Here is a 10,956-nt window from a genome sequence, read left to right as displayed (position 1 = left end):
CTCAACCTCCTCATCACCTTGTTCATCAGCTCCATCAAACACATCTTCACCAGCTTCAGTAGAGTTACTATTCTAGTTCCAAAAAAGCCCTTCCTCAAACCTGATATCCCTATTGATGAAAACTTTTTTTGCCTTTACACCAAAAATCCTGTATCCTTTAAAAGTATCACTATAGCCAATAAAATCTTCTACTATATACAAATATGTTTGTACATACGCATGATGCTTACAATCTCAGGACAAGCATCCACTTATGGGTTAAGGTTTTAATCCGGTTCTAATAAGAGAAGTATCAATCAGGGCACAAGATGGGGGAATTGAGATGCTAGACTAAAACAGAGTTCAAATGTGCTACTAAGACTGAATTGAAAAACGACATGACAACAGTGTTGAAATGTGTTACTAAGACTGGGAATTGAAAAATGATAGGATACATCGGTTTTTCCTTCTCATGTCAATGGTGGAAAATGTTGACATGCAAGCTTTTGAAATCCTAATTGAGATGACACTGTAATAATAGACCATGGATAATAGTAATTGGCTGACTAGAATACAAAAAACCGAAAATGGTACCATCTAGAAAATGCAAAAAAAAAAAAAAAGAAAAGTAATTCTTCTTCATCGCTTTGTATAATGAGGCACGGACTTTTCCTTCAAGCGGTGAAAATTATCGCTTTCTCCTTCAAGAAGGCGCAAAACCTGTGGGAAAACCCATCAATTCAATATTAATATTCACACAGAGAAATGGAAACAGGATGGACACGTTTATAGTTAGAAGACACATCGTTTCCATTCATGCAGATATTTTCTGGTTTATATGTATTTGCAGACATGTTTACTAAAGTAAACTGCTTTCACCAGCATAAGATGATTCATTGTTTCATATTTCTATCATATATACCGTGCAGGCAGGCTTCTCAGCCTATCCTATCGTAGGAAAGAAAGAATTTGCCACACATGAGTCAAAAATTCTTGCCATGCAGAAATCAATCAAATAGATGTGCAGGGTAGCTGGCCTTATGAAGTCAATTGGAACTTTAGAGCTAGTAATTCTTTTAGCTGGGTTGAGAGGTTTGCTTTTGCTGCACTGTAGGCTTTGGCTTGAAAGCAACAAACAAATTTTTGAAGCTAGAGATGGAATTAATTTCTATCAATGAGCTCCTAAGACTAGGGGTTCAATTTTCTATTGTTGCTTCTGCCAAAAGTCGGAATACATTTGCCAGGTTGATTTTTAGTTGTCAAGAAGCTGCTCATGAAGACTGTGACAAGCTTGTTGGCTCTTTCTGCTGAATGTAATGTAATCTCAATGCTTAGAATGCTAAACTTAGTTGATATTCGGTAAGATTGTGCAATGTGTTTGGTGGTCCTGTTTCTGTTGAGATGTGCAGTTCGTGACATCATTAGGTAAGTAATTTTCTTGTTCTAAATATAATTGATTTCGAAAAAAGACGCAACTTAAAATAACTTCTGATGACAACTATATGGAAAGCATAAACGTTTGTTACCTCCCCCATTGATGGCCTCATTTCAGGGCTCTGTTGCACGCATATGTAAGCTGTCTTAGCCATGAGGTACAGTTGATATGTGTCATATGACTCTCCTATACGAGGATCAATGAGCTCATGTAGTGCAAGCTTTTCGATCAGTGGTTCTGCCTAAATCGTCAAACAGCATCAGAGCAGTGGAAAATAAGTAAAAATTAATTAATGCCAGAACATCATGTACAGGAAAATACAAAATGTGAAGTACTAAAAGTTCTAGAATCTGAGACCAACATACCCACTGTCGCAGAGATACATTTTGTCCTTCCCTTTCCAGATTAATTACTTTGCGTCCTGATATTAGTTGTAGCAGAACTATCCCAAATGCATAGACATCTGTCCTCACTGAAACAAATCCGTTCTCTGCATACTCCGGAGCAAGGTATCTACATGAAACAAAGGTTCACTCACAATAGTTTTACTATAAAAATCAGGCCATATATAATCGCCGCATCAATGGCATGCATACAGTCTGAATTCAATATGAACAAAGGGCTCATACGTAGAAGTCCTACCCTAATGTACCAAGAATTTTTGTCTGTAGAGTATCATCATTTATCTTCCATCTAGCAAGACCAAAGTCACCTAGCTGTGGGTAGAAAAAGCATTTCAGTGAGCACGCTGTTTCATAGAAAAAAAAAAAACACTTGTCACCTTTTTTCTAAATCATAGGGTAACAGCAATTAAAACAGAGGACCAAAAGGTAAAACTTGTTCTGGAGATCCTGTGTCGTACATTTAATTATCACATAAGAATCATTTAATCCAGCACAAAAAATTATTATGCAGTAACAGGAAGATAAGAAAAGCTTTATTATTCATGTTCATGTAATGAGAACAGTCATTCACGTTATCCGACGTACGCATAAGGTTGTTAGCAAGGTTAATAAGAATCAGATTCCTGACATATAGAAGTTTCTGCATGCTGTGAGACAATCTTTCCATGGAAGGAAGTCAACTGATAGTCCTTATGGAAGGATGGCATAATTTTTCCTCGACAATGTGCCCTATACGTGTGGGAGATTATGTGGTTTAACCCCTCGTTAATTATGCAACCAATATATTTAATTGCTTAAGCTGAGAAAGTAAGTATCAATAAATGCAAAGAATGAGCATGGATGAGATGAGAATTATATGCTGGGTATAAGGCATAGAGACAAAGACAAAATAAGAAATGAATGCATATGGTCCATTGAGGACAAAACGAGGGAAGTAAGTTGAAGGTTAGTGAATTTTGACATGTAAAGAGCAGACCTACATATGCCTCAATGAGAATAATGAACTCATGTTGCCGGTATTGAAGTCGTATCTGAGATATTGTACATCTGATGCTAAACTGGATAAACCTCCTCATCATAAAAGAATATAACTTACCATTGGAACTAAGTCATGTGTGAGCAGTATATTGCTTGGACGCATGTCCCTATGAATTATAGGACCACCGCGACATTCTTCATGTAGGAAACGCAAACCCTTTGCAGTGCCAATGGCAATAGCACGTCTTTGGTGCCAGTCAAGCACATTTTCCTTATTATCTGCAGAAAGTTCCCCAATTCCAAACATAGAAGGCAATTCAGTTGAGAAACTTTAATGAAAGAAATAGGAAAAAAATATAGGAGAGGATACTCAGATCAATTTCGCTCTTAAAAAGTTTATTAGTTACCAAATAAATGCCAGTGAAGAGACTTGTTGCATATATACTCGTATACCAAAATGTTAAGGTTCTCCTTGCAACAATAACCCAGCAGCATCACAATGTTCTTATGACGAGCGAAACTTAAGACAGATACCTCAGAATTAAATTCATCAAATCCTTGGGTACTTTCTTCTTTCCGTACCTTTGCTGCAATCAGCTGTCCATCCTTAAGCTTACCCTTATATACATGACCATATCCACCTTCTCCTAGCAAGTTCTCCTTAGCAAATTCATCAGTGGCTTGTTGAATCTCAGAATAAGTGAATCTCGTAGAATCTTGGATATTCAGTTCAGTCGTTATCCCACAAGCAGCACAGAGAAGACGTGCTCCAGAGTATTTATGGCGGAAGGCACTTCTTTGTTGCTTTTGGATAATATTTAAAGCAGTAGGTCGCTTATCTTCTCCTTTGGAATGTGTATCTGAAAGGAAAAGATATATATTCTTTGGTAATGTTGAGAAAAACTAATCCACAAACACAGGTGATTAAGTAGGATACGGAAAGGTATCAATTATCAGAAGGAATTTAGAAGTTATTACATGAGAGTGCTTTATCATGTGGGGGGGAAGTGAAATGCTTTGCCAAGGTCCTAAATAAAAATTTATATTTAACCTCAGTACTACTTAAAGTCTCAATAGTGCAGGAAGGAAATAATGATTCCATACAAGAATTGCAAGGTTTAGAGCTGGTTCCGAAAAGCAATATAGTATGTCTACTTATGTACACTTGACAAGCCTGCTTACCTGATTTGTCCTGCTTAAAGGAAGACCCAAAATCCGATGAAAAATTATTCTGCTGTGATTTTAATGTAAATGAAGGCATCGAGTGGCCAATCTTGAAGTGGTCTAAGGAAGTAATGGACAAGGAGTTGTTTCGGCAAGAGGATTCTGAATGATCCATGTTATCACTACCGTGTACGTTCAATAAGGGTACAGGCTTGGACATGGAATTGAACACCTTGTGTCCTACAGCATCTGTTTCGCGGATAGTATAATTTCTCAAAACCTCCACGTTAAAGCTATCTTGAACTAATGCAACCTTGCAAGGTATCTGTTTCGCATATAACTTCAAGTCCCGTCTAAGGTGCCTGTTAGGATTTGTAAGTCATGACTAAGTGAAAGGAATACAGAAAGGGAGCAGCTCAACTGATAAATAGACAATGCTTAGACACATAGAAGTATACTCTCACTTGGATGCTTTCATCAAAAATTAAAACCAAAAGATACCAAATGAATGGAAATCGTATCAAGTTTGAATTTAAGAGATGTATATGTCTTTTCTATTACTTCAGGTCATAGTACAATGATAATTTTTGTACCAAGTAAAATTAGCTGCCTCATTCTAGATTAAAAGCAAGAAAGTAAAGCCGCAAATCTTTGAGTCTTCACCCACTCATCTCCCACCAAATCTTTCAAATAGAAGAGAGACAGCAATTCTATTTTCCATTAAAACCAATATTGAAGATCTGTGCTACCAAATACAAATTCATATATGAAAAACAAAGTGTCAACGCAGAGGAGTGATATGGAAAACCTTAATTAGTGAAGGAATAATCTTCCTGAATGAACATAAAACAAATAAAGACGAAACTAAGGTAAATTATGATCCATATATGCAAAATATAAAATATATTTACCGATCAAGTATAACCCATGCTGCCTTTGAGGTTAGCACCTCTTGTAGAATAACATTCTTTATGGGATTTCCAGCTGTAATTTTAACTACAATGCTCACCTAAACATGAAAAAGTGTTATTATTAGTAAAAAAGAAAAATCAAAATAAAAGAAGTGGGAGGAGGAAAGATTGTTTTTGTGCATACTTTCAGAGAAGCAAACTCTTGTGTGAGTTCTTTAACCAAGTTTGGCATTGATAGATTTTGAAATGTGTTATGCCTGATGGGGATGGAGAGTTAAAACTGGTTTATTGCTGAGATTGACAGTAAGATTTTGATGATGTACCCTATTATATTTTCATGACTGATTATCTCTAAGTTTTTGAGATAGTCATGATTGTATCAATTTGTTGATATTAATAAAATTTATTATTGATTGAGGGAAAGAACAAGGTTCATCCCAAGAATCTTTCAAGAAAAGGAATTCATACAAAATTGGAATAAAGTCATTATCAAGCATTAAGTTCATAGCTAAATATAGGTATATATGAAGTAGCCATAACAATGGATCCAATCCCTGGTTCAATGGTCCACAATAGACCAACATGCAACCTAAGTCTGCTGTGATGCGTAGCCACCCAAACATAACCAACCCGCGTGTTCTATCCAGTCAATTGCCTCCTTACTATCAGAAAGTCAAAGTAAAACGAAAGAACAAATTCTGCATCTATGCAAAAAAAGAAAAATTACCCCTTGGTCTTCACAGTCTTCAGCACTTTGGTGGAGCATATTAACATAAGCATCAACCTTCTTTGAGACTTCCTCCTCCATGGCACGAATACTTGTTCCGAAAAATTCTGGGCATGCCTTGCTCTGGTAACCCACTATACCAACCCAGAAAGAGCAGAAAACAAGGGGCAAGGAAAAGAAAAACAGTGAGTTGACATGCTCTTATAATGTTGTGTATGTAATTTTCTCTAAACTAACCAGATTCAACAAAAATGCAGGTGATCGCTGAGCTCGACCACTTGTTTGTACCAATAGTGATTTAGATTTGTGGTTTTGTTAAGACTCAGTAGTCTAAAGCAATGCAAATTGCCAAGGGTGATTAAGCAGGGTAGAACAATCTTTGCACTTGCGAATTATTACAAAAAGACTGTTAATGTTATTGCCTATAATTTCTTTTGCATGCAGAGAGAAAATAAAGCTTACCCCAAGGGGGAGAAGACTAACATGATTCGAAGTCTTGTAAGGTCAAAGGTTGATAAAGCTTAATTCCTCAATTAACTATTAAGCATTAGTGCTGAATTAATCCATCTAAAATTTAGTGACAGGTGAAAGGACAAATATTTACAATGGGATGTCATCACAGGGTTCAAATTAATTTCATAATTTAACACGTTTCCGAGTTCCAATCGTCCAAACTCCCATACACGTTTGCAGCAGGAGGCCAAAAGACAGGGTCTCTGGACCATAAGGTTGAACAAGTTCTCTGATATTGCACACCATATTGATTATTAGAGACCTCAATCCACCCCAAAAAATTAATTAAAAAAAGTTAATAAAGACACAATTTTATGTATTCTTCAACGAGCATGCCAATGAACCACTCCGTCCGTCCATTTTTTCCCTAAGGTTTGCAAGCAATGTCTTCTTTTCATGTTCTAGCAGACCATTTATATGTTATCTTTCTCGACGGTTTGACAAAGATGAAGTATAGTATCTATACTTAATCAGTCAAAATCATACTCCTTTGACTTTAACTCTGATTGATTACAAATTTTACTTCCAAGTTGAGCTATGAAAAACATCATTGCGCAAAATAAACCAATAACGAAATAATGGAACGACTATTAACACTGATAAAAACATGAAACAAACTTACTAGGGTGAGTGACTCGATGCAAAACCCCAAGCATAAGAAGCGTATCCCCAACACGTAGAATGTCACCTCTTACACGTACGTTATCGATGGTAATTCTAAGCTCGCGTTCATTATGATCCTTAGTTGCATCGAATGCAATAACAACATGAGATGGTGAAGGAGGAGCGATCTCCATTACAACCACCTGGGTCTTTTATTTGAAGCTTGTCCTTGAGTTGGGTTCCAACTTTGGCTTTTAAAGGTAGCAAACTAAGATGGGACTATGACAGAAGCGTGAAAGAACATGGCATGGAGATAGAGATATGTAACCCAATGACTGTGGGTTTCGTTGAAGAGTTAATATTTTTGGTAGGTTTTTTTTCCTTAATTTTGTCTGATTTCAATATTTCTTTTCTTCCACCTCTCTTCTTTTGTCTGTTGGGGGCATCGGTTTCGGTAGTGATAGGGAAGATTCTTGAGGATATCAGAGGAGATATACTTTCGGATATTCGAAGACTATACCAGAAAATGGCGGGAAAGCTGCCGTCCATATCAAAGACAATGAGATGATTTCAAGGTAGTTTTGAGGAAATTTGCATTTCTTTATTTATTAATTTGCTCCTTTTAACCTTTGTACACGGAAATGACATATGGGAGGTATGTAAAAGCATGGATTAGGGTTCTAAAATGTAAAAGAATGTTGTTTGCACTAACACTTTTGCTCCATTTACCTATTTACTTCACTTTGCATGAAAATAAATTAATTAGTTTTGTCATAGCAACTTACCCATGGAATTGTTAATTTATTCATGCGAATAAAAAATCTCATCTTTACCTTTTAAATAAAAATTTGTCATGTTTATGAAAATAAATAGTTGAAATAAAACTGATGATGAGTAAGTAGCCAAACAATACATGATTTCCTTTTTGAAAGTTAGAAGCTTCATTGATCAGCAGGGATTAAAGGATCCATGAACCTATACAACAAGAAGGCCCTACATTTTGGGTTGTTATCACAAGTCTTGCCAGCATAACAGACCAAAACACAGGCGACCTAAACAATACATGATATTCAAATTATAGTTTACAACATGATCAATTTGTGGGTGATTAGTTAAATATTTATATCTCTCTTTTTATTTATAATATTGGTTGAGGTACTCCTTTTATAATATTTATAATAGTGATGATGAGAATTTCACATTTACAATTTACTGACGACGTTATATTTTTCTGTGGAAGAAAGATTGCAAGAGGCTTTAAATATCCGATGACTACTTCGGTGTTTCCAATTGGCATCGGGGTTATGTATTAACTTTTTCGAGTCCTTTGTATATTCGGTTGGGTCCTCATCCCATATGTGTGAGACAATAGGTGAGACTCTTCAATGCAAAGTAGGTTCCTTGTGGTTTACCTACCTCGGAGTTTCACTTGGTGCTAATCCTAAGAGCTTACGCACATGGGATCCAGTGATTAGTAAGATCAAAAATAGATTAGCCATGTGTATTGGAATTAAATATTTATCTTTCGAGGAAAGGATCGCACTCATCTAGTCCGTGCTCAACTCATTACCAATATGTTATTTCTCGATTTTTTAAACACCAAAAAGGGTGATAAAGAAGCTTGAGCAATTATGAAAAAACTACATATGCGGGAACTTAGAGAAGAGAAAGATGGCAAAAGTTAGGTGGAAAATTGAGTGTAAATTGAAAGTTATTGGTGGATTGGACATTGCAAATTTATTGCATAAAAATTTGGCACAATTGAGGAAATGGTGATTACATTATGGGTTGTAGGAGAATGCATTGTGAAGACAACTCCTCATGGAGAAATATGGAGCCAGTAAGTTTCGATGTATACCTTTAGCATCTAATCCTTTGAAGATGTCTACCATATAAAGACACATCATCAAGCTCAAGGATATAGAGGGATTAGAGAATCTAATAGGAGCCAAAGGATTTCGATGGGTGGTGGGTTGTGGAAGTGGGGTTTTCTTTTAGTAGGATAAATGGTTGTTGGCAGAGTACCTTAACATAACATATCCGAGGCTTCTCTATTAGAAAAATAGTATAAGAAAAGAAGGCTTAAGGTGCTATAACACATTGTTTTTTGAAGAGCTATTGCCTACTATGGGGATTTATAGACAAGATACAACAAGCCTATTGTATAATGCTTTTTGACAGTTGAAGTATGTTTTAGGAATACATTTTCTTTTATGAACACTAAAAGGTTGTGTTTATTGTATTTCAATAGATGTGTCTGTTATTGTTTCAACAAATGCGTCTGTTGCAAACACTGAACAATTAATCAATGTATTTCAACAGTTGTGTTTGTTGAAAACACTTCTATTGTTTTAAGAGTTATGTTTTAATCTTGAACAGTCACATTTGAATAAGACTTTCAGTATTACAAACTATCTAACAATCCTCCACTAGTTTGTAATATTAATAATAATATGCATAATATAAAGTATCTTGAAGATTTGAACTATCTACTAGTGTAGAAACTTTAAAGTTAAGACAGAGTTATTGGTATCATAGGGATTAAACCACATTCCATATGTCATAACTAAAAATATTATACACATAGCATTATTTAATTGCTTTAAGATTCTGCCAATTGCTTTAGGACTTTATATGGCCTTGTACTAATCCCGATTTCATGAATATTTACAAGAGTAAATCTTTCTAACTATTTTGTAAAGCAGCACTACTTCAATATTCATATAGGTGAAATTTGTCATTATGTCCTTGTTACTACAAGCATTTAACATTTCTATTAAAAGCCTTTTGCTCATCTTCTGCTTGTAACAGCTGTACCGAATATTCTAGAATAAGGCTATTTAATATTAAAATTCAATACATAAAACAACATATATTAACTTCTTGTTACCCATTGAACTTTTATTGTTAGTTTTACTAACTCAAAATTCGGTTTCCATTACCAACGGATTTAAGTTAAGGGTTTTAATCCCATTCCACTAGATGATGAGTTTACAGCCTCTCTTAGTAATGCTCTGGTAAGTGGATTAGCCAAATTCTTGCAAGATTTAACATAAACTGTTGTTACAACGCCATTTGATAATAATTCTCTTATGTAGGCCTGTTACAAACTTGTGTGTTTAGACTTTCTATTATAAATCTTATTATGGGCTACACACATTGTAGTTTCACTATCACAATATATAGAAATGGCTAGCATCGGTTATGGCCACAATTTTATATCTTATGACAAATTTCTCAGCCATTCCATTTCTTTTTTAGCAACTGTTAATGCTAAAAATTTAGATTCCATTGTTGAATGCGTAATACAAATTTGCTTCTTATATGCCTAACTAATGGCTCTACCTCTTAAGTTAAAAATCATCTTGATGTGGATTTATTTTCATTAATGCTGGTTATCCAACTAGCATAAGAAAATCCTCCTAAAGAATTAGGAAAACCATTATAACAAATTTCTAAATTTTTTGTTTTCCTTAAATATCAAGTACTCTAATAATAGCCTTCCAATGATCTTTGCTAGGTTTACTTGTAAACTATGAAAGTTTGCCAATGGCAAAGGCTATATCTAGTTTGGTACAATGTGCAACATACATTATGTTGCCTATAACACTTACATATTCTAATTGTGCCATCTCTTTCACAATTCTTAGTCAATTTTATACTAGAATAATATGAAGTATTAAACTCTATGATTTTCAAATGATTAAATTTGTGAAGAATTTTCTCTATGTAATGTGATTGATTCAATAAATTCATATTTTTATCTCTTCTGAATTTAATTCCCAAGATTGTATTAACTTTATTGAGATATTTCATTTTGAAAACTGAAGTCAAATATTTCTTGATTTCAACAATTCCGAGCATATTTGTAACAAATATCAACAAATCATCTACATATAGACGCATAATTACACCACAGTCTTTTGTAAATTTAAAGTAAATGCACTTATCTGCATTATTATGTATAAATCCATTTAAAAGCACAATACTATCAAACTTTTTCATGCCATTGCATTAGAGGTTGTTTTAATCCATAAAGAGATTTGATTAGTTTACAAACCTTTGTCTCATTTCCAAGAAGTAATAAACCTTCAAGTTGCTTCATATATATTTCTTCATTAAAATCTCATTTTAAGAAGGTAGTTTTAGCATCCATTTCATGTATATGTAATTTATAAATAGATGCTAAAGCCAAAAGCACTCTTATGGATGTTATTCTTGCTACCAGAGCATAAGTATCAA

General features: G+C 34.7%; 1 protein-coding gene across 2 annotated transcripts; it reads right to left on the bottom strand.

The window, feature by feature from the left end:
• Positions 594–6,908, bottom strand: LOC18592467 (proline-rich receptor-like protein kinase PERK13). Of its 2 annotated transcripts, XM_018125449.1 has the most exons (10): positions 6,734–6,908; positions 5,599–5,732; positions 4,872–4,969; positions 3,979–4,322; positions 3,204–3,656; positions 2,915–3,075; positions 2,057–2,130; positions 1,780–1,927; positions 1,506–1,655; positions 594–699 (listed from the first exon to the last, which is right to left on the bottom strand). In XM_018125449.1, exons 1-10 carry the CDS (start codon positions 6,906–6,908, stop codon positions 619–621), a joined length of 1,818 nt encoding a protein of 605 aa, XP_017980938.1. In that variant the 3' UTR covers positions 594–618. The 2 variants fall into 2 exon arrangements, with proteins under 2 accessions (XP_017980938.1, XP_017980939.1); XM_018125450.1 differs by lacking the exons at positions 5,599–5,732; positions 6,734–6,908 and adding an exon at positions 5,056–5,322.

Source organism: Theobroma cacao, chromosome 8, assembly GCF_000208745.1.
Source record: "Theobroma cacao cultivar B97-61/B2 chromosome 8, Criollo_cocoa_genome_V2, whole genome shotgun sequence".
Classification (NCBI taxonomy): Eukaryota; Viridiplantae; Streptophyta; class Magnoliopsida; order Malvales; family Malvaceae; genus Theobroma; species Theobroma cacao.
Note: the sequence above shows the minus strand (reverse complement) of the source record. Positions and strands in the feature narration are given on the sequence as shown.

Coding starts and splice junctions, on each gene's coding strand:
- LOC18592467 (XM_018125449.1), bottom strand. CDS start 6,908: ATGGAGATCGCTCCTCCTTCACCATCTCATGTTGTTATTGCATTCGAT. Junction 4,970..5,598: donor AAGACTGTGAAGACCAAGGG/GTAATTTTTCTT, acceptor TTTCATGTTTAG/GTGAGCATTGTAGTTAAAAT. Junction 2,131..2,914: donor CACATGACTTAGTTCCAATG/GTAAGTTATATT, acceptor TTCTACCCACAG/CTAGGTGACTTTGGTCTTGC.